A 24917-nucleotide genomic window follows, 5' to 3' on the forward strand; every position below is an offset into this window, starting at 1 on the left:
TCAGTGACACAGCCAAAGAACTCTACAGTTCTATTACCCGGTTCCACTGCAAAGAACCTGCTCTTGTTGGAGGTAAAAACTAGTAAATCTGATCTTACCTACAACAAGAGTATGGATGTAAATCATGTACACGTGTTAGCCTTGAGCATATTGTGCTTTCATCCAAAACAAACTCCTGGCTGTGTAACAGGTACCACTGGGGCCAAATCCCAAGATCTTGGCTCTGTTTTCATTCAGTTCTTACAAAAGCAAAACTCTCACTGATATCAATAGGAGTTCGCTGGAGTGCATGCCAAGTAAGAACCTCTCCCATCCTTGAGAACAAAAAAGACTGACAATTCATTAAAATTTTAATATGTTCTTGTATTTTAAACAGATTTTACAAATAGCATTTATAACAAGAAGATACTTGTCACAGCATACATCTCTTTGACTTAGATTTAGTACCAACACACTGAAGCTGGCTCAGGGTTATTTACCAGCATTCATAAGCTGCTTAGCACTGCCTTATCTAAGCAGCATAAAAGTATTAAAAATGCAGTTAAGAGCTGCCTAGGGCAATAAGTACTCCAACTTAAACTAGATGTTCTCAAATCTCCTCCCTTGAGCATGATGTCATGTCTCTGTTCTGCTTGATCTTGAGCTGCTAGTTTTGAGTACATCACAAACTTTTCTATTGTTCTGGTTTTAGAGGGGTTATATTGCAAAGAGATGTGCCTTGCAGTGTAACCTGGAGCTGGCATTCTCTGATCTCCTTTAAGTGGGTGTCTTACAGTCCTGGACCTGAGGTGAAGAAGGCTTTGCCTTCTACTTTCTCAAATCTGTATCAAAGTTCTGATAACTGGTGAGGGGTAGCTATAGTGTAAGGTTCCTGAACAAGAAGCAGTCTGAGTTAACCTGGGTGTAGCCTACTGAGGATTTTATACATTAGAACAATGAATTAGACCCAGTAGTGCACAGAGTGCCAGGGCAGGTTATGGAGCACTGGCATAGGACCTTTGACTGCATCTACACGAGCATTTTTCAAGAGATCTCATTCCATTGCACTGCTTCCAGTGTACCTCAGAGCAGGTAGAAATGAGTGACAAAAATGCCTGCAGATGGTTTATAGAGTTACTAGTGGTGAAACTGTAACAGTGGTAGTAAAATGGAGAATGATTTCCTGAAGAATGCTAGTAACACAAAACTTCAGAGAAGAGCCACCAAATTGTGTACTACCTGCAACTTTTGTCACTCTCATGTCCATGTTGAGAAAGAATTACAGTACTTTCGCCTGGATCGGTAAAATGTTCATAAGTGCCTAAGTGGAACTTAATTCCCATTTTCAATTAAAATGAATGATGCCTAAGTTGCTTATAAAAATTTTTATCTGAGATGATTAACACATGAACCACTACAGCGAAGTTTTCTTCTGAGAGGAGTGAACAGAATCTGGGTAATGGCTGGAATTAGCAGCTTCAATATCATCCTTCAGCAGCCTTACAATTCCAAAGAAAAAAATAAGCTGACAAAAAGAGATGAATGATGCTGTCACACAGTGAGTTGTACCTGCTATGGATTAAAGCTCAGTATCTTGCCTGCATTTGAGTCAAATAACTAAGGATCATATAACAGCAAACTGGAAGCAGATTTTTAAGGCCAGAAGTGACCATTACGATCATCTACTGTTACTGCCTAAACTGCTATTCCCAGGCTGCCGTCATAAAACCTTTGGTCAGGGCAGAATTTTGTTTTATAGCAATACGCAAACGTAAATGGAAGGTTGCTAAGTAAATGCCAATGCCCTCATCTGTTCTCCCTTCAATCTTTTCACCTCCGCCTCTCCTACATTCTTCAGCAGAATAGTTATAATCAGCTATGATCAAACAATCTTATAGACAAAAGAAAATTTGACCAAACCATGTAGTTCATGAAGAATAACCTGAACAGAGATTCAGAAACTGTTTAGAATTGTTAGATTGACAAGAATACTATTCAATCTTTATTTTTATTTTAAATGTTGAATTTTTAAAATTATGAAGGTATTAGTTGAATTATCTCATTGCTCACCTTAAGAGACCAAACTTCTTCCTCTTGTATGGCAGAAACAGGCTGTTTCTGGAGCAATGGATTATCTTCACAGTAAAGTTCCATCAGCATAAGGTCCTCCATCTATTTGAATAAAATAAATAGTGTAATTATGTCAGAAAAGATAACAAAAATCTCAAATACTATTTTTATTTAAATAAGGAAAACAAATTAACAAATATGAATGTAAAGAAAGCAGGAGATATACTCATCTGCTGGAAAAAACATACAAGATTTAAGTGAAATACATATGCCATTATTCTTGCTAATAAATAATATAAAAATGTAAATCAGACAAGACTGGTTGTTCTACAAGAGAGATCTTGTGCCTAGAGTATTATTTAAAATCACATGATAGTTACAGATTATCAAAATCTCTGCATTTAACACAGTGGAAACTATTAAAATAATGATTAAAAAACCTGTCCTCTATTGTTAAACAGGAATGATTTTCTCCACATGCATTTAATTCTGACGCTCCCATATTCAACTCTGCAATCCCAGTGGAATACCCTCTCAAGGTAAAGAGGGAAGTGAAAGGCTTGGAGTGTGACTGAGGTCACGTATAGTGTAAAGATGATCATTTTATAATAAAGTAACTGCCTATTAAATAGAGAGATCTGTATAAAGTTTCTCTAAGCAAAAGTTTGCTATTGTAATGATTATTGTTGGGTCTCTGCTATTTATTTATATAGCAAGAATTTATTCATTTTTTTAAAAAATTCTAAATAAATATTTAAAAAATGAAATGAGACTGGACAAATCATTCCCATATATACTATTCAGAAGTCGTCCAGGATTCTAAGAAAGCCTAAGTGAAATAGGCTTAATCAAACACGGAAACTTAAGTTCACTGTTCACTTGTTTTACGGTATGCCTAACAAATTCTTGTTTCTGAAGTATACAGTGCTGTGGAAAAATGCATGGAGGTCAATAAAAGCACGACATAATTTAACTCACTGTATAAGGAAAACACGTAAAACTAAAGATTCTGTTTCTGGCTCCCTCACCAACAAAATGGAACAATCTGCTAATCTTATATTTTTTAAAAAAAAAATTGTACTGCTCTTATCTCTCTAATTCATTTTGTCCAGTAAAATAGAACAGCGGGTACACAAATACTTCTCTTGCATCATAGTTGGAACATATAATAGGCACACTGGAATAATGCACATAACAATCTGTTCCCTCAGTTAATAGCTTCAAGGACAATTTAATAGAGTATCTGAAAGTCTATTATAAGATCAGTGGTACTCATTCTTGTTTCCTTTTCTAAGAGTAATGACTTTATTTTAAGAAAAATATAAGGTCTTATTTCAGGGCAAGCCTTATTTTGAACAAGACTTGTTACAAATGATCTAGCAAATGAATAGTCAAAACAGATATGATTTTCTGATTTAAGGATATTTACTTTCTATATTTTGATACGTGGTGTTGATAATTTGTGTTTTAACAATTTATAAAGCTTTTAACTTTTTTAATCTCAATGTCTATTATCAGTAAATAAATGTCTGAACCCCCTATTTTCCTGCAACTGTGAAAATTTAAATTGATAAAAATCAATATCATCCATTAATTTTTTAAAGAAAAAAAAACAAATTCTGCCAAGCCTACATATAAAGTACAGGCATTTAAGAACAAGTTGTCTGCAAGGGGTCTTAATTTGGGACAATTTGTAGATATCCCAGAACAAAGGAAGCTTACTAAAAACACAGCCACCGAAAACGGTGCTGAAATGGTTTAGGTCAGCATTTTTCAAACTGGAGTCCGCGGGCTCCGTTGATCAACTCCTCCCTCCCTCAACTCCTTCCCCTCCCTCCCAGTGCCTCCTGCACACCACGGAACAGTTGTTCAGCGGTGTGCAGGAGGCACTGGGAGGGCCAGGGGAGTGGGGATGGGGCGTGCTCAGGGGAAGAGGCAGAAAGAGGTGGGGAAGAGGAGGGGCAGGAATGGAGCAGGAGCAGGAAGAGATGGGGTGGGACCTTGGGGGAAGGGGTGGAGTGGAGGCAGGGCCTGAAGTGGAGTGTGGGGCTTGGGGGGTCCTCGAAAAAATGTAAATCAAAATGGGGGTCCTCTGGTTGCTAAAGTTTGAGAACAGCTGGTTTAGGTATTTCATTAAAATCCATAATCATTGTCAGAGAAACTTTAGAAGAAACGTTCTACAAAGCTGAAAAATTGAGTTCTACTCCAGTGACTACTGAACAAAAATCCAGAGAAGGACAATTATGAAAACATGAAAAAAATTATGCAAATACTTAGATTTTGGACAATAACCCCTTTTGGAACTATCTTGCTATATAAAAGATAATTAGAAAAGTTGAAGTACTGAAAGTTGCAAATGTCCTACATTAATAAACACTGTATACACTGACATGAGAATTATGGCTCACCAAGTAAACCTAGAGGAAAGCTAAACAATCTCCCTCTTGGCCAAAACTATTTCTGGGCAAAGACTCTTTTAATGGGTTTTTGTAGTCAAATAAACGTATAGAAGAGAAAAGATTCAACATTTCTCCCAGTGGGGAAAAAGGCACTTTCTAGAGTTTTGTCTTTGCTTTCTTACATAGAAAACAAAAGGCTGTCAGGTTTCTGTTCTGCTATACAGAAAACAGACCTATCTCTTGTGTTGCATTTTGAAATAGATATAGAGATAGACTGAACATTGATAATGAGAAAAGGGGAAGACTTCCTTCAAAACTGCTGGAATTCATCAACATTTCAATCATTAGATACTTATTATTTTACCTTTTTCCCACTTGCTCCATTAATAAATAAAGCTTTTCTATCTTATTTTGCTGCATTAGAATTATACTACCAGAACACAGATGTCACCAAGTCTGATCTCATATCACGTGACGTAATGGGAATCCCTCTTGAATTCCAGGGATAGAACTCTGACAAGCACAGCTGAAACAGCTCTATCTTTCTTGGCGATTTTAGAGCCATTCAAATTTCAATTTGGCATGAGAAAACAAGAACAGCTCATCTGTGTATCTGTTAAAATAAACTGCATACTCTGATCACGTGTGGTCCCATAGAGCCTAGCAAACCATCATGATTCAGGTTATATAGAGTAGTAGTTCTCAACTCAACTACTACCAGGGCCCCTAAGGGGGCCTCGCGCAGGTTTCAGGGGGGCCTCCAAGCAGACCCAGCATTAGATTCGCTGGGGCCCAGGGCAGAAAGCCAAAGCCCCACCACATGGGGCTGAAGTCCAGGACCCTGAGCCCAATCACTCGGGGCTGAAACTGAAGCCTGAACAATGTAGCTTTGTAGGGGCCCCTGTGGCATGGGGCCCCAGGAAATTGCTCTGCTTGCTACCCCTTAACAACGGCCCTGGCTTTTATATGCAGAAAACCAGTTACCGTGGCACAGGTGGGCCGTGCAGTTTTTATAGCATGGTGGGGGGGGCTCAGAAAGAAAAAGGTTGAGAACCTCTGATTATAGAGCATCTCCTCTTTTTAAGGGTTCCTAGTATGGGATTATTGTTTCCTCTGACACATCTCTTCTCAATTTCTTTATGAAAGTATACCCACAGGGGCTGAAGAACTTTGCTAAAGAGTCCTAAGACCTTGTCATAAAGTTTTGAAATGGATATTACCACAAAAAAGGAATGTTTATACACTAAAGATTTCTACCTATATATACTTACTTTGTTTAAAAGAAAACAAAAAGGCCTTGAAATATTCCAGATTAATTTTGCTGCTAATGTTTACGCTACAGCTTTATCAGAATTCCTTGTTCAGTTACATAAATTGTATCCGTGTAATAGAGGAAGAGCGCTACTTGTTGTTGCTAGGAGGGCTATCCTTGTTGCAGAAGTAATTTAGTCTGTGAATACTGTACTGAAAATGCTAACTGAAATGAGCCTCCTGCACCTAGTGCTGTCTTATAAAAAAAATGATTGCATCTAATCACCCAAACTAAAACTGTTCAGACTCTTAAAATTAAGTTTAAATAGTCAGTAAATAATTTCCCTTAAAATAATATTTTTTCACGGAAGAGGATCACATTTACATTTTGAATTAACAATACAGAACCCCACCCTGAACCTTTTACTCCATTCTCCCCCTCTTTGCTCCATCCCTGTTTTTTCAAAGATCCTTAGCCAAGCTTCAACTTTGATGGATCAACCAAGACTCCAGAAACAGCAAAATGTGCAGCAGCCCTGAAGATTACCTGAGAGTTGTGGAAAAATATACTGAAGTATCTAAACGATTCTTGCAGCAGAGAAATCAGCTAGAGAGCAAAAACTAGAACTAAATCCATGATCATAGGCTAGATTGCTAAATGTTCACAAATTCAGATTACCAAAGGGTTGCTATTAAAATCAATCCAAAGAGGTGCGATAAAGGGCCAGATTGTTCCCAGCTGCTCTGCAGGTTAGCAAAATATGGGAAAAGGTATGAGAAGCCTCCTTGCCCGCTTGTGCAGCAGTTAGGCACAACTGCAATCCATGAACTGACTAAAACAAAGGAAATGTTCCGTCCTAGCACAAGCTACGCCAAAGGGTAAGGAGGAACTGGGATTATTGAGCTACCCTGACACCACTGGCCAATGAAACCTAGGCAGATAATGTAGAGTGGAATAAGCTGCATCCCTGAAAGGGGCATAGCACTAGGCACACTCCCTCCTGTTTGCCAGGGAACTCAATGCTATTAATCGCTACAAGTTACATAGGCTGCCCATATAATTCATTTAATAGATCTGCAGCAGAAATTTCATATTAGAGAATAACATATAGAAAATAATACTTACTGCTATTGGGAAAATCTGAATTTTGTTCCCTGCTACATCTAGAATTCTTAGTTTTCTCAATTTGCAAAGGCCCTAGATGGAAGGGGGGAAACAACGTAATAAAAATTAAAGAATATCAACAACAGTGAACGTGAAGTTAAAATCCCCATGAGACGAGAGAGCAGTCTCGGGCATCAGGAAGCAACAGTACTGACGAAGAGAAACTGAGTTAGCAGATAAAAGAGAAAACAGGAGGAAAACTGAAAATGAATTACAAAAGGGAAGAAGGTATCCATTCTTTTGGTATTATAAAAATAACACCTGCGTTTATCATTCAAAATTCCCATGGATCTCTTATCCCCCTCCCACACATCCTCCCTCGCACCTCATTCTGAATTATTTATAATACCAGTATCTTCTTCTCTACATCAAGGCTTTTCCTGTTTACCACACTGAGCAGCATGTGAATCCACACTTCTCAGACTCCTATCTCTAATTAAAAAAAAACTTTTAAATAGAGCTCCTTCACTTTCAGAATTACTATTGGTTTCCAGCCCTCAATATCTAACTCAATTTTCATTTCTTAAGATAATTGCTTGCATCTGTTTGAATACACAGGATTTTAGTTTCTGCTGGTATTTTTTAAGTGTTTTCAATGACAACTCAAGCAGTAGCTGAAAGCAGCTACCAAGATACAATGGTATTAACAAATGTTTTTAACATTTTCTTTTGTGGCAGCCATCTTCAATTCATTTTATTGATTGGCTTTTACAGATGACAAAGTGAATACAGAAATCAAAGACAAACATTGTGCAATGTACATCCAATACTCCAGTATTCTTTGTAACAAGACAAAGCAAATTCCATCACATACAAGCTTTAAATGTCCCACATTTTATTTCCTCCTCCTTGATGCACATACTGTTGATTGTCCTCTGGTGCTGAGCAAGGGGTAATAGAAAAAGTATTACAATTCCAATCAGAAACAATCTACTAGACACAGGCAGGATTAGTATATGCAATATTCCTGAGAACGTAAGATGAAGACCACTCACTTACTGACATTAATAATACAGCAATTTGTAACTAAAATGCTAGGCAAAAATACATATTTATTTTGATTATTTTAAACTGACAGATGTCCTTTATCTTTTCTTCTAACTTGATAGGATGACAAATGAAAGCTAAGCACAAGTACAATAAATGCAAAATGAAATTTCTCAGTGGATATGCATTTAGGGCCAAATTTTCAAAAGGCAATGGGGCTTAGTGCATCTGCAAAGGGGGGCTTGAGTTAAAAGGAAAACCAGTATGTGAGGTTACTTTTCTTCTGTGGAAGCTGACTAGAATGAGCCAGAGTTTAGACTTTTAACATTTAATATCTAATGCATTTTAGACCTTTATTTAGATTTGACTAAAGCAAGCCCAGCCTTCCAACTCTGACTGAGAGAAATGCTGTTGTATGTATTGGACCCATAAAGAGGCAGAACAGTATTTACATTTATGTTTCTGTTTTATAATACACACACTATGAAGGTGTTTATACTCCACCTGTGCATGTAGAATCCTTTCCAGCTATAACAGAGCTACCACATATTCTCTTAAAGGCGTCACTTTGAGGAATCATGAAGCTAGCTGACATTGTCTATTTAAGTCTTTGCCTAGTATATGTCAAAACAATGAATACAATGAATTTGCATTATAAGTTGCTTCTGGTTCTTTATTGCTTCAGACTTTATGTAATGAGATTCCTTGCAGTCAGGGATGTTATTTCACTCTTTTTTACAATTACTTTCAAAACCTTTCTATCAATTCAGCCAGGACCACTATAGAGAAATGTGCCCTGAGATTTCAAGGGCACTAAACACCTGTATCTCTTCTTGATTCTCAAATGAGATTAGTGGAGCAACCACACATTGTTCGGCAAGCAACTAGTTAGTATGTTTCAAAGTATAGCCCTCTTTGTAGATTTTCTAGAATTAACAGGCTAATTTTCAAAAATGGTCTAACTCTGCATGCTTATGAAACCTAAATTGGTACATGCACGTGGCATGTGTGAATAAATAAGGTAGCCAAGCATCTAATTCCCCTGCTCTGGGCATGAATATTTCAATTCTTGAGTTTCATAGAAGTTGCAAGGCCAAAACTAGGTGCACAAAGATAGAGAAGCTGAGTTGGGGCCCTTTGAAAATTTGACCCCTACTTGTCTAATTTAACTAATAAGGTTTTGGTCCTATTTTGAGAAATAACTAAACCAATCTATTAATCCTTATGAAATTTGAGATGTCCATATTCCTAAAGAAAACAGTATTTTAACAACATATCTCTAAGGGTGGGATTATCAAATGTGCCTTAGTCATAAAAGTCTGACATGTGCACCCAAATCACAAAGCCACTTTGGAAAATTCCACCCTTAAAGATGTGGTATTCAAATGCTTTCTTAAGATATCCATATTCACTGAAAAAGAAAATACTACCATTGAAAGCACAACATTACTCACGTCAGGGAGCACTCCTATTTGGTTTCTTGACAGGCACAGCATTCTGAGATTCGTCATGTATCCAATCTCTTCAGGTACTGTGATGAGACAATTGTGAGATAGATGGAGTTCAGAGAGCTTTTGCAAGGAACATAGCTCTTTGGGAACACTTTCCAGCTGGTTATTGTTTAAATTCATGTTTTCAAGATTTTCTAACCTGTAAAATTAATAAAGGATTTCAATGTACAGCCATGGTAGGCTACAATATGTATCAATTTATTTAAACTTTTACTGTAGAATTTGCTGTACATGGATTACTTCTATTTTTTATTATATACTTTTATATTGAGTAACATATTTATATAAACTGAACTTTATGCTGGCCAACTGTTAAGAGCTAACCCTAGTGGGTAATTGTTAAGGGTTTTCATACAATCACAGAATCATAGGACTGGAAGGGACCTCGAGAGGTCATCTAGTCCTGCACTTACGGCAGGACTAAGTACTATCTAGACCAGTGGTTCTCAAAGCTGGTCCACTGCTTGTTCAGGAAAAGCCCCTGGCTGGCCGGGCTGGTTTGTTTACCTGCTGTGTCCGCAGGTTCAGCTGATCGCGGCTCCCACTGGCCGCGGTTTACCACTCCAGGTCAATGGGAGCTGCGGGAAGCGGTGGGGGCCGAGGGATGTGCTGGCCGCCCTTCCTGCAGCCCCCATTGGCCTGGAGCGGTGAACCGCGGCCAGCGGGAGCTGCGATTGGCCGAAGCTGCGGACGCGGCAGGTAAACAAACCAGCCCAGCCCGCCAGGGGCTTTCCCTGAACAAGCGGCGGACCGGCTTTGAGAACCACTGATCTAGACCATCCCTGACAGGTGTTTGTCTAACCTGCTCTTTAAAATCCCCAACACAGAGATTCCACAACCTCCCTAGGCGACTTATTCCAATGCTTAACTACCCTGACAGGACATTTTTCCTAATGTTCAACCTAAACCATCCTTGCTGCAATTTAAGACCAATGTTTCTTTTCCTATCCTCAGAAGTTAAGGAGAACAATTTACCTCCCTCCTCCTTGTAACAACCTTTTATGTACTTGAAAACTGTTATGTCTCCACACAGTCTTCTCTTCTCCAGACTAAACAAACCCAATTTTTTCAATCTTTCCTCATAGGTCATGTTTTCTAGACTTTTCATCATTTTTGTTGCTCTTCTCTGGACTTTCTCCCATTTGTACACATCTTTCCCAAAATGTTTTAAGTATGTTTTTAAAGTATCCATATGTATACAGTGATAACCACAAATTGTTTGCTCTTATTAAAGGCTCCAAAAACAAAGGAATTGGCCAGAGACATTAAAAGCATAGAAGAAATTGCAGTCTGAATTCCAAACATTTATTATTTTTAAATCCACTCTTCTATTACTAATATATATTAAATAAACTACTTTGGGCTCTTCTACACTTACAGTGCTGTAGCATTTAGTGAAGACGCTACCTATGCTGAGGGGAGAGCTTCTCCCGTCTGCTTAGGTACTCCAACTCCCCAAGGGGTGGCAGCTATGTCGAAGGACGAAGCCCTCCTGTTAACATAGCGCTGTCTACACTAGGAGTTATGTCAGTATCCACACCCTGAGTGATGTAGTTACACCAACATAAATTTGTTGTGTAGACCAGGGCTTATTGTGTTCACGAAACACACATGCTCATCCTGCAGCAGTCAATGAACAAGTAGTTGGAGGCAAGCTGGGGTTACAATGGGGTATGGCTGTTGAGGTACTGACAAGAAATTGTCCTAACAACAACAGGTGACCTATGTAAAATGAGTTAATGGTCTTGGTGGGCACCATGTGAAATGGCACCTTTATCAGCAGCCACAACAGGAAGGTCAAGTACCTTTCTCAACTGTGATCCTCCTAAAACACGCTTTTACACACTTTGTAGCAGAATCAGTAAGAGAAAGCTTGTACTGCTGCTGCTTGTGGTGTGTAACTATTCTATAAGTAAAGGGTTTCAATTTTCTGGTACTGTCCATCTGGCATCGCTCTCAAAATTAACATTTTTTTAAAAAGGAAAAAACATTTTCTCAGATCTACATTAAATGCGATGCTGAAACACAGTCAATTGTCGTGTTGACTTCAGCACTATTTGAAAGGTAGCACAAAACATATGCTCAATGGAAAAGTACACAAGTGCTACAGAAAATATCATTTACGAGCAACTACAAACAATTAAAAAATTATATTAAGAAGTAATCAATGACCTATTCATGTACAAGTACTCACAGTAAGATATCTAGTTTGGGATGTAAATATTATTTTAAAAAGTTAACTGTTTAAACTATTAAAATTATATTATTTAACCGGTTAACTGCTGGGGCTGGGGCTGAGGCTCCTCCCGCTGGCTGGCCAGCAGCTAAAGCTGGGGTTGCTCTGACCGGCTGACGGCTAGGGTTGGGGTTACTCCAGCTGGCTGCGACTGGGGCTGCTTCCGCCAACCGGCCGGCCCGGTGCAGCTGGGGCTGGGGCAGCTCCCGCCGGCCGGCTCAGTGCAGCTGGGGCAGCTCCTACCCACCCGCCTGCCGGGGTTGCTCTGGGGGCCGGCGCAGCCAGAGCGACTCCCGCCGGCTGGACGGCAGCTGGGGTTGCTACCGCCAGCCAGTGGCTAACATCTGGGACTGGAGCTGCTCCAGCTGGCTGGGTGGGGTTGCTCCAGCCAGCCTACCAGCATGGCTGAGGTCACTCTGGCTGGCTGGCCGGCAACCCGCCAGCTGGCCGGCCGCCTACCAGCTGGCCAGCACAGCTAGGGTTAACAGCTAGGGTAGTTAACCAGTGAGACTAATGCTTACCGTTAACCATCCGTTTACTATTTTATTTATGGAACGGCTGCCGTATGATGAGAGATTAATAAGACCGGGACTTTTCGGCTTGCAAAAGAGATGCCTAAGGGGGGATATGATAGAGGTCTATAAAATCATGATTGGTGTGGAGAAAGTAAATAAGGCAGTGTTATTTACTCCTTCTCATAACACAAGAACTAGGGGCCACAAAATGAAATTAATATGCAGCAGGTTTCATACAAACAAAAGGAAGTATTTTTTCACACAATGCACAGTCGACCTGTGGAACTCCTTGCCAGAGGAGGTTGTGAAGGCCAAACCTATAACAGAGTTCAAAAGAGAACTAGATAAATTCATGGAGGATAGGTCCATCAATGGCTATTAGCCAGAATAGGCAGGTATAGTGTCCATAGCCTCTGTTTGCCAGAAGCTAGGAATGGGCGACAGGGGATGGATCACTTGATGATTACCTGTTCTGTTCATTCCCTCTGGGGCACCTGGCATTGGGCACTGTCAGAAGACCGGATACTGGGCTAGATGGACCTTTAGTCTGACTCCGTACGATCTTAACGGTGCATAGAGCTTTATATAACCCAAACTTATATTTTCTTCCTCTTACTCCTCTTTCCAGTTATTTTTTTTTAAAAAAGATTCTATCACTAGATTCTTCCCATTTTGAGTACAAAACATGGAGCATTTTGCATTTGAAGGTACAAAAATCATTCATTACAAACTACATGTATGGGTCAGAAAAAGCAAACCAAGAAACTGAGGACAGGAAAATCAGACAAAAATGTCAGAATGTAATCATGATTATTTTAAAATCATTTGCTGCTTTTCTGATAAAATGGTTCTTAACATTTTCCAGTGTGAAAACATCTTGAGCCAAATTCAACATTGAAATCAATGGCATTACAACCAGGGATAAACATGGTCCTGTGTGTCTGAAACAGGGTATATTTTTAAAGGATAAGATTACTTGGGTAACTGAAATGTTAGTAAAGATTTTGTACTTTTCATTCCAACTTAATGTTATTCTGCTTGAACATACTGAACATTTTCTTCTATGCAGTTAAGACACTTTTGATGTGCTTACTTGGTAAAATAACTTCTGTTCAAAATGCACTGAAGAAAATATACACCACCACACTGGGAAGATCACAACATATTCACCCAACTACAGAACAGACAGGATGAACTTCTTGGTCAGAAAAACTTGACTAATTAGTGGCCAGAGGGGGCTTCACCCTCCACAATATTTATGAGATTAACCTTTTGTCTACAAAAGACCTCCTTCATCCTCTCCAGCTTCTCTGACATCCATAATATCCTTCAAGCCCATAAAAAAACCACAGTAGTTAGATCATCATCTTTGCCCCATCTAAGTCATCCCCTGTCCTTGAATCCCTCGACCTCAAAGATTCATAGATTCTAAGGCCAGACAGGACCACTGTGTTCATCTGGTCTTGACCCCTTGTATACCACAGGCCACATAACTTCCCCAAAATAATTCCTAAAGCATATCTTTGCTTTCCTAAAGCACTGGTTTGTCCTTCCACATCACATCAAATTCAAGCTTCTCGTCCTTACCACTAAGACCCTGCACAACTCTTCTCCTGTGGCCACTCTTCATCTTGAGTTCAGCCCTCCTGAACTTCCACCCTTAGTCTGGGTTCTGGGGCTTTTGTTTTTGTGAAGACTGCAAACTCTCCAGGGAAGAAACCATGATGTCCTCCTATGTAGTACCTAGCCTAAGTGGCACAATCGCAATAATAGCATAACCCAGGTTGTGCTTTTTAATCTCACAAGCTAAATTTTTGCAATAATGTTAACAACTTTACACGCTAAGGCTTTCTTGAAAAGTTCTTGCTATAAAAGAAGACTGGGATAAAAATTAGAAAGAAATAGCATAGCTATACCTAGTTTCATTCGCTAAAGCACAAGAAATGAGAAGTATATGGTAATAAGAAACAGTACACAGCTTCAATTTTGTAGTTCAGCATATTTTAAAAGATAACACACAAAAGCCAAACTGTTCAGAGAGAATATTTAAAAGATTGGCTTTAGTAGAATTGCTAGCTGGAAGGCCTGTGTGTAGGAACCAAGTCAGAACCGCAACTCTCAAAAGATCTACAAAAAAGTATTTTGAGACAATTATATTCCATTCCTGAGAATGAGGAGGAGTTCATAGTGCATCCCTTTCAAGAAAAGTATCAAAAAGGTAACCTGACCATGTAAGAGTGAGTATACAAGGGAAATGACCACTTTAAAAACAAAACACACCTACAGTTTTTATTTCTTGGTGCTCAACTGTAAATGAAAACGTAGCAGAAGCTTTCCCAACAGTTGAAATTAGTCGTTTGTCAAAATGATAACCATAGAAAAATACTGCATCTAATGTCCACAAAAACTGTACATGAGTATAACATGTACAATATACAGTCAACACAGAGTAAGCCACATAATAACCAAAATTACCTGTGTATTTCTGGAGGAAGATATTTAAGCTTGTTGTTGTTCAGATTGAGAAGTATCAATTTTTCTAATCCATCTGTTAAGAAATACATTCTTACCCAAATGCATATAAAATGTACAATTTTTATTCATCTTTACACTCACTCTCTCTTGGTTTTCTCCTTAGACATACACGTAATGACCCCCCTCTGGCAGGCTGACAATCTACTCTCTTTACTTTCCGTGCCTTGTAGAGTGCTTAAAAGGCAGGCATTTATAACAGGTGAATATCCTGTAAAATTACTAGATCATCTGACAGGTAAAGTTTAACTTCCCTAAATTAACATACAGATGCTGCAGACTTCAAGTATGCACAATTTATATTGAAGTCAATGGGAGCTTTGCATGTGGAAGGATTGTAAAATTATTAGGATTTTATTATGGTGTGTGAATGACAAAATATATTACAAAGACAAGGGTGGGTGAGGTAATATCTTTTATTGGACCAACTTCTGTTAGTGAGAGAGACAAGCTTTCGAGCTACACAGAGCTCTTCTTTAGGTCTGTCTGAGAAAGCTAGGCATGGTATCACAGCTAAATACAAGATCCTCTGAGCATACTCTGTGATATCTGAGTACTTGGCTGTAAATAATAATTTTCTTGGTGTGTTTGTGGTTACTGCTGGACCTACGAAGGTAGGAGTGGTGATCCATAGGTCACATTGAAGGTGATCACTCATGGGCCACCTTGAAGAAAAATTTCTGGACAAATGCACCATGAAACCCATGATATACCTGAGACACACTGATAATATTTTCATCCTCTCAACAAAAGATTTAAACTCCCTCATAGATTTCCACCACAACTTCAACAACCACCAGCCATCCATTAAACTCTCTCTGGAACACTTCCACATTAGCATCATAGAATCATAGAATATCAGGGTTGGAAGGGACCCCAGAAGGTCATCTAGTCCAACCCCCTGCTCAAAGCAGGACCAATTCCCAGTTAAATCATCCCAGCCAGGGCTTTGTCAAGCCTGACCTTAAAAACCATCAACTACCTGGATACAACAATCAGCTTCAGAAACAGAACCCTGAAGACAGCTATGTACAAGAAAGCCACTGATCACCTCACACACCTTCATAGATCCAGTAACCACCCCAAACACACCCAAGAAATCCTTACCTACAACCAGACACTCAGATACCACAGAATATGCTCTAAGAAGAAAGCCCAGAATATACATCTTAACACACACAAAATCGCCTTCACCAAACAAGGACACTCCACCAGAGAAGTTTCATAGAACAGGTCACCCAAATACCCCAAGAGAACTTGCTTCAATACAGAAATGAAACCCCTGCTGATCACACATCCCTAGCTGTCACTTACCACCCCACAATGGAAGCCATCCTGAGTATCAACAAACATCTACAACCCATACTCGATGGGGACCCCATCCTGAAATCTTTCCTGAACCCCATCGTCTGGCCTTCAAACAATGCCCCAATCTCTCCAAGGTCATCATCAGAAACAAGCTCCCCACTGACCAAGACACACCAACTCAAAGCAGCATCAGACCCTGCGAGAACAGATGCAAAACCTGCAAACATATTTCCACTGGTATAACGATCAACAACACCTGTCATAACCATACAGCTAAAGGTAGCCTACAATTCCTCCTTACCTGTAAGGGATTAAGAAGCTCAAATAACCTGGTTGGCACCTGACCAAACGGACCAATGGGGAAAGAAGATACTTTCAAATCTTGGGGGTGGGGAGGGGGCTTTGTTTTGGTGTGTTCTCTTGGGCAGCAGAGAAGCATCAGCTCAGGAAACTCCTTCTCCTATAAAACCACCCTAAAAGTCTCTCATATTACAAAAATTGTAAGTAAAAGCCAGGCAAGGTGTGTTAGATTATCTTTTGTTTTGCTTATGAATTTTTCCTTTGCTGGAGGAAGGTTTATTCCTGTTTTTTGTAACTTTGAAACTAAGCCTAGAGGAAGTTCTGTTGTGTTTTTGAATCTTTTGTTACCCTGTAAAGTTATTTTCCATCCTGATTCTATAGAGGTGATTTTTACCTTTTTTTTAAATAAAATGTTTCTTTTAAAGAACCTGACTGATTTCTCTATTGTCCTAAGACCCAGGGGTTTGGGTCTGTGATCACTTTGTAACCAATTGGTTAGGATATTATTCTCAAGACTCCCCAGGAAATGGGGTATAAGGGCTTGGGGGGATATTTTGTGGGAATAGGAACTCCAAGTGGTCCTTCTCCTGATTCTTTGTTAAATCACTTGGTGGTGGCAGCGCAGTGGGATCATTTTGAACCAAAAGCACAGTAGGATTTTAAAAGGACAATTTTTTTTTCCTTTTGGCTGCTTGGAAAGCAGGGGGGGGGGTTTTTTAGGATTTTTTTATTTTTAAGCTGTGAGAGGCTGGAGTTTTCTTTCTCTGCCTGAGGACAGGGTAGTTAACCTCCTGCAGGGAAATTCACACGCTTTTTTTTTTCTTTCTAGCTCCCGGGTAGGCTAGATTAAACACAGAAAGGCTAGGATGACTGATGGTGACGTCCAAAAGAAATCAGAATTAGCCAGATTTGAAGCTGATGAGAAACAAAAAGAACATGATAGACGGATGGAGGCAGAAAAAGCTGCCCATGAGAGAGCTATGGAGGCCCAGCAGCATGCTCAGGAGGAGAGGGAAAGAGAGAGGAAGCATGAACTGGAGTTAGAGACAAAACGCTTAGAGATAGAAGGGGCTAAGCAGAATATACCAGACAACCCTAGCAATCCTTCTCCAGGTACCACTTCCCATCCCAGAAAATTCCCCACCTACAAGGTAGGCGATGATACAGAGGCCTTCTTAGAAAATTTCGAAAGGGCCTGCCTTGGGTACAGCATCTCTACAGACTAGTACATGGTGGAGCTGAGGCTGCAGCTCAGTGGACCCTTAGCAGAGCTGGCGGCTAAAATGCCTAAGGAACACATGAACAGTTATGAACTTTTTTAAAAACAAGCCAGAATCAGAATAGGGCTAACACCTGAGCATGCCCGTCAGCGGTTCAAAGCTCTAAAGTGGAAACCGGATGTGGCATTTTCCTGACACGCCTACCATATTGTGAAAAATTGGGATGCCTGGATATCAGGAGCAAGCGTTAAATCTCTGGAAGATCTGTCTTTCCTAATGCAAATGGAGCAGTTCTTAGAGGGCATTCCTGAAGAAATAGAAAGGTACATCCTAGATGGGAAACCCAAAATGGTAATCGAGACGGGGGAGATTGGACCCAAATGTGTTGAGGTGGCGGAAAAGAAAAAAAACTAGCAGCAGTTGGAGCAGCTATCAGAAGGGGCAACCCAAGACAACACCTTATCACCGGGGGCAGCCCAAGGCCCCACCTACATCCCAAGGAAAAACCCAAACACTCTGTCACCCCACACCAGTCTCCAGCAACCCACCTCACCCCAGTGACCAGTCAGCTGGGCAATGTTTTAAATGTAATGAGCTGGGGCATGTGAAGGCCAACTGCCCCAAGAAACCCAACAGACTGCAGTTCATTACACCAGAGTCACACCAAAGGTCCTCAGACTCAGATGCCTCCCAGGTACCCTCAGAGCAAAGGGAAACTGTGAGCGTGGGCGGGAAGAAGGTTATCGCGTGAAGGGACACTGGAGCACAGGTGTCAGCTATCCACCAATCCTTAGTGGACCCCAAATTCATCAACCCAGAGGCCCAAGTGACGATTCAACCCTTCATGTCAAAATCTTTAAACTTTCCTACAGCTGAGTTGCCTGTCCAGTACAAGGGCTGGTCAGGAATGTGGACTTTTGCAGTCTATGATAATTATCCCATTCCCATGCTGCTGGGGGAAGACTTGGCCAACCATGTGAAGCTAGCCAAGAAGGTGGAAATGGTCACCCGCAGCCAGGCTAAGGGAGCTGTCACACCTAGCTCTGTTCCTGAGCCTTCAACAAGGGCCCAGTCTGTGTTATCAGAGACCAGACTGAGGTGGTGGAACCAGACCCCATGCCAATGTCTCCGACAGCAGTAGTGCAATTGGTTAGGATATTATTCTCAAGCCTCCCCAGGAAAGGGGGTGTAAGGGTTTGGGGGGATATTTTGGGGGAATAGGAACTCCAAGTGGTCCTTTCCCTGATCCTTTGTTAAATCACTTGGTGGTGGCAGCATACCGTCCCAGGGCAAAGAATTTCTGCCTTGGGGAAGTTTTAACCTAAGCTGGTAGAAATAAACTTAGGGTTTTTTTCATGCAGGTCCCCCCATCTGTACCCTAGATTTCAGAGTGGGGAGGGAACCCTGAAATGGTAGCAGAGGATGGTTTATAGGAGAAGGAGTTTTCTGACCTGATGCTTCTCTGCTTCCCAAGAGAACACACCAATACGAAGCCTTCCACCCACACCCCCAAGTTTGAAAGTATCTTCTTTCCCCATTGGTCCTTTTGGTCAGGTGCCAACCAGGTTATCTGAGCTTCTTGACCCCTTACAGGTAAGGAGGAATTCTAGGCTACCCTTAGCTGTATGGTTATGACACCCCACACAATGCACCTATCAAGATCCCTGTGTCCTACACATACCTATCACAACAACATGTGGTGTTCCTCATCCAGTGTACTAAATGCTCTAATAACAAGTATGTGGGCAAAACCGGACAGTCACTATGCTCTCAAATGAACTCACGCCGGAAAATGATTAAAGGTAAAAACACCATATAACGTCTGGGCGAACACTTTTCACAAAGTGATAACTTTGTCTGACCTATCAGTCCTCATCCTTAAAGGAAATTTGCATAACACTTTCAAAAAATAAGCCTGGGAGCTTAAATTCATAATTTTGATAGACACCTGAAAAACCATGATATTCATAGACATTGGATTTACGGCCTATTGCAACAATCCATAACTCAGCAATCCCCCTTTTATGACTACAGAGCTGTTAATGGCCCACTTCACCCTGAATGGTCCCTTAGAATGTATACTAACTACTTATACACCTCCACCCCAATATAACACGGCCCGATATAACGCGGGTTCGCATACAACGAGGTAAAGCTCTGACACGCTGCTCTGAGCAGCATGTTAAGGATGCCAGGCCAGGGATGAGGGGTTGCATAAGGGGCAGAGGGTCTCAAGGGTGGTCAGGGGCTCCCCCCCTGCAAAGGTCTGGGAGGCAGACGCTGCAGGGGGCACTTTTGGGGGCCCCACAGTCGCAGAGTGGCACAGGGGATTAGATGGGGGCCAGGAGCAGCCCTCTCTGCTTCCCTCGTCCCAGCCCCAACAGCGTTGCTCGAGGGAGGAGGTTTGGGGGAAGGGATCCCCCCTGCACTCACTGGCAGCGGTGGAAGCAGAGCAGCCCGGCCCCAGCCCGCTCCACTCCACCAGCTCCCAGCCATGGCACTCCGTTTCCCGATGCAGGTGAGTGCAGGGGGCGTTCTTTCCCCAACCTCCCCACACTCACCGGCAGCAGGAGGCGGAGCGCCGCGGCTGGGAGGTGGCAGAGTGGAGTGAGCTGGGGCCGCGTTGCTCCGCTTCCTGCCGCTGCCGGTGAGTGCCTGTCAGGGGGCGGGGGTGTGGATAGGGGTTGGAGCAGTCAGGGGAGAGGGAGCAGGGGGTGGGGTCCTGGGAGTGATTAGGGATAGGGGGGGTCTCTGGAGGAGGCAGTCAGGGAACAAGGAAAAGGGGGGGTGGGAGGAGGCAAAGCAAGTTCTATATAATGTGGTCTCACCTATAACACGGTGAGATTTTTTGTCTCCTGAGGACCGCGTTATGTCGGGGTAGAGGTGAACTAAACTATTTGTTCCATCTTGTTGTTAGCTGTGACACTCTGCATACTTTTCCCAGACCTGAAAAGGAGCTCTGTGTAGCACCAACACTTGTCTCTTTCTCCAACAGAAGCTGGTCCAATAAAAGATACTACCTTGCCTCCCTTGTCTCTCTCATATCCTGGGACAAACTTAGCTATAACAACACTGGATACAAATAAATAGTTGACTCTTTTATATATATTCTTTCTGAAGAAAGGCACATAAGGATAATGAATCATTGCTCATTCATAACTTATGCTGGTACTGATGTAGTATACTGACTTTGGGGTGCAATTATTCCATCATAGAAAGACAGCATACTTATGGCAAGTACCTCTTTTTATGACTTATTTTCTTTCTTGCTTTTTTTGCAAATGGTTGTTAATAATAGCTGTCATTCATTCATTCATCTATATGTAGACCTGTGTGAAAACTTTGGCTTTGCACAGATTTCTGAGAACATTTTCTTTACTTCTGAGCCCTGAAGTTATTTAATCTTGCCATGACGATAGGTGGTTTCATTCTGACTTGTACAGCTCTGCCTTCATAGGTTATAAGCCAAGAAGGGACCACTGTGATCATCTACTCTAACCTCCTGCATAACACAGACCAGAGGACTTCACCACATTAATTCATTTTAACTAGAGTGTATCTTTTAGAAAGATAGCCAATCTTGATTTAATAATTTCCAATGTTGGAGAAATCCACCACAGTCCTTGGTAAATTGTTCCTATGGTTAATGTTTCTGTATCAGCCAACACAACAAGGTTGCAATCCTGATAAGGGCCTCTGAGCGCTAGTGCAATAAATATGATAATTAATAAATAAATAAAATGTTATTTTTTTTGGCAGATGTCTGGTTAAGGAGTCAAATACCAGGCAGATTTTTAAAATAAAAGAAGCTGGAAACATTTATTAATAAACGCATTTGTATTTTTAGTTATAAATGCCAAAATAATATCTCAAGCAGAAGCAGGAGGTAATCCCCCACATGTTGTACAATACTGCACAACCAGGTAGCTGCATTTTAGGAAATTTCTGCTTCCTTGTGAAATATCTACCATAGGCAACTACTGAAGGCATAACATCACTAGTTCTGCCCGAGATGGAAAAGCTTAGGTGTGTAGGTATTACAGAGAATGTTGTTAAAGAGAATTTAGTCAGATTGTTGCTAATGCTTACGGTTACCACTTCAGTGGCACAGGAATAGGGGGGCACAGAGGGCCATGGCCTTCCCACTCACTGGGGCAAACCCTGCCCCCTTCTCCTCCTCTCCCCCCCCCCCCCCGAGACCCCACACCCCCGGCCAGGCCAGCAGTCGGTGGAGCCCAGCCCGGCCAAGCTGTGGGAGCTGCGCAGACTCTCCACCTGCCCATGGTGCAGCAGGGCTGAAAGCAGCCACCGGGCCATGTTCCCGCTCTCCAGGCTCCCTGCCTGGCCCATGGAAGATCGAGGTGGAGGGTCCACAACTCTGCACCAGCTCCCCACAGCTGCCTGCGTGGCTCTCACCAACCTAGCTCCGGGGGGGGGGGGGGGGGCAGGAATACCCTGCCTCAGAGCCGCAGCCCAGCTGTGGTAAGTGTCGCGTGGGCAGCTGTGGGGATCCGCGGAATGGACTCTCCATACCGCAGGCAGGTGGAGGGTCCGTCATGGCTCCCCACAGCTGCCCGCACAGCTCTTATCATGGCCAGGCTGCAGCTCCAAGGCACTCCCGGGCCAGAGTTGGGTCAGGGAGAGCCGCATGGGCAGCTGTGGGGAGCACGGGACACAGACAGTAGTTTGATCCCACCCCCACCATGGCCGGGAGGGGCTTCCTAGACCCCTCCGACTTCCAGCTTGGGCAGGGGCCCTCCACCGCCCCCCCACACACACACTTTTGGGAAAGCTCTGACGCCCTTGCTACTGGTCACATAACTAATTTAATAAGACATATAAAGAAAATTGCATACTGCATTAATATGTAACTTTTTCTTCCAAACATAACAATTTTCCATACAGAGCAATAAAAAGTTTATAAAACAGGTATGAAAAATACTGCACTCTTTACCAAACAATCCTGTTCAGTCTGAATATATAAAATAGCTAAAGTATTATTATAGTTTAAGTCTAAAAACACTAATTACTTAATTGTCTGTTTTGATTTGACTTTGATTTACCAAATATTGTGGGCGATATTGTAGTAATCTTATTTCCAAACAAGTGAAGCTTTTGCAGTGAACTGAGATATTTCAGCTGTTCTGGAACTTCCTCAAAGATATTGTTTCCCAAATTTAGTTCCCTCAACTATAAAGAGATATTTATAAATGTTCTTTCACATTGTATCCTCCTTAGCAAAGAAAGACTGAAAAACATAAGCTGATCACATTTTAAACACAAGTGCCCAGGAAATTAAGACCTTTATTAAATTTCCCTTCTATTCTCCCTATATTACAGAAAATTAATGCATACATTCAAAGTACATATAATAAAACAATTTCATGTAGCATAAGATTAGTTTTAGGAAAATTCCATTTTACTCTTCTAATTAGTTAACATAAAATAACTAATTAAATTGTCAACAAAATATATAACAAACCAACAATACTAAGAAAAGGGGTGGATCCTGTTACACAAATATAAATGCAGTATAACTCTGTTGAAATCAATAGTTACTGGTGTAACTAAGAACAATTTTACGTTGGAATTTCAATAATTTCTGGAGGGATGAGGGTAAAGGAATGTTTAATCACATCTAGGAATTAGTGTAGTTTATTTAGTACACACATATTTGCACACTCAAAACTAATCTTAACACCCCAGAAAAATTCACACATCTTACACAGATTACATAAATAAATTAGGGCTGTCAAGTGATTAAAAAAATTAATCGTGATTAATTGCATTGTTAAACAATAATAGAATACCATTTATTTAAATATTTTGGATGTTTTCTACATTTTCAAATATATTTATTTCAATCAGAATACAGAATACAAAGTGTACAGTGCTCATATTTCTTTTTTATTACAACCTAATATAAGTACTGTAGTGCAATCTCTTTATAATGAAAGTTGAATTTACAAATGTAGAATTATGTACAAAAAAACTGCATTAAAAAATAAAAATGTAAAACTTTAGAACCTACAAATTCACTCAGTCCTACTTCAGCCAATCCCTCAGACAAACAAGTTTGGTTACAATTTACAGGAGATAATACTGCCCACGGCTTGTTTACAATGTCACCTGAAAGTGAGAACAGGTTTTCGCATGGCATTGTTGTAGCTGGCATCGCAAGATATTTACATGCCAGATGCGCTAAATATTCACATGTCCCTTCGTGCTTCAACCATCATTCCAGAAGACACGCATCCATGCTGATGACGAGTTCTGCTTGATAATGATCCAAAGCGGAGTGGACCGATGCATGTTCATTTTCATCAGGAGTTAGATACCGCCATCAGAAGGCTGATTTTCTTTTTTAGTGGTTCGGGTTCTGTAGTTTCCGCATTGGAGTGTTTCTCTTTTAAGACTTCTGACAGCATGCTCCACACCTCATCCCTCTCAGATTTTGGAAGACTCTTAAACCTTGAGTCAAGTGCCATAGCTATCTTTAGAAATCTTACATTGGTACCTTCTTTGCGTTTTGTGAAATCTGCAGTGAAAGAGTTCTTAAAATGAACAACATGTGCTGGGTGATCATTCGAGACTGCTATAACATGAAATATATGGCAGAATATGGATAAAACAGAGCAGGGGACATACAATTCTCCCCCAAAAGTTCAGTCACAAATTTAATTAACACATTTTTTTTTAACAAGCATCATCAGCATAGAAGCATGTCCTCTGGAATGGTTGCCAAAGCACGAAGGGGCATATTAATGTTTAGCATATCTGACACGTAAATACCTTGCAATGCCAACTACAAAAGTGCCATGCGAACGCCTTTTCTCACTTTCAGGCGACATTGTAAATGAGAAGCAGTCAGCAGTATCTCCCATAAATCTAAACAAACTTGTTTGTCTTAGCAACTGGCTGAACAAGAAGTCGGACTGAGTGCACTTGTAGGCTCTAAAGTTTTACATTGTTTTGTTTTTGAGTGCAGGTATGTAACAAAATCTACATTTGTAAATTGCACTTTCACGATAGAGATTGCACTACAGTACTTGTATGAGGTGAGCAATATTGCTTGTGTTTATTTTTACACTGCAAATATTTGTAATCAAAATAATAATATAAAATGAGCACGTGTTCTGTGTTGTAATAAAAAAATCAATATATTTGAAAATGCAGAAAAACATCAAAAATATTTAATACATTTCAATTGGTATTCTATTAACAGTGCGATTGTGATTAATTTTTTTAATCACAGTTAATTTTTTTGAGATAATCACGTGAGTTAACTGTGATCAATTGACAGCCCTAAAATAAATCTAAAATCCAGAGGCTGACATAGATAAACCCTAGGATGCAACAATGAAGAGACTTTTCCAGAATCACACACATTGAATAGCAAAGGCTCTGCCTCAGGACATCTCCAGATCACATTGGGGGACGATCA

The 24917-nt window shown here is 40.8% G+C and overlaps 1 protein-coding gene across 2 annotated transcripts in view; it reads right to left on the bottom strand.

The window, feature by feature from the left end:
- The window catches only part of LRRC69 (leucine rich repeat containing 69), a 54117-nt gene that overhangs the window by 27178 nt on the left and 2022 nt on the right, over positions 1–24917 (bottom strand). The window contains exons 2-6 of one of the 2 annotated variants that reach the window (XM_073330603.2): positions 22537–22663; positions 14589–14661; positions 9306–9501; positions 6826–6897; positions 2050–2151 (exon numbers count right to left, since the gene is read on the bottom strand). In XM_073330603.2, coding sequence (XP_073186704.1) covers positions 2050–2151; positions 6826–6897; positions 9306–9501; positions 14589–14661; positions 22537–22663 — 570 coding nt within the window. The remainder of the gene's footprint in view (positions 1–2049; positions 2152–6825; positions 6898–9305; positions 9502–14588; positions 14662–22536; positions 22664–24917) is intronic. The other variant, XM_078851485.1, reaches the window with a different exon arrangement.

The sequence above is a fragment of the Lepidochelys kempii genome, chromosome 2 (genome assembly GCF_965140285.1).
Source record: "Lepidochelys kempii isolate rLepKem1 chromosome 2, rLepKem1.hap1, whole genome shotgun sequence".
Lineage (NCBI taxonomy): Eukaryota > Metazoa > Chordata > Testudines > Cheloniidae > Lepidochelys > Lepidochelys kempii.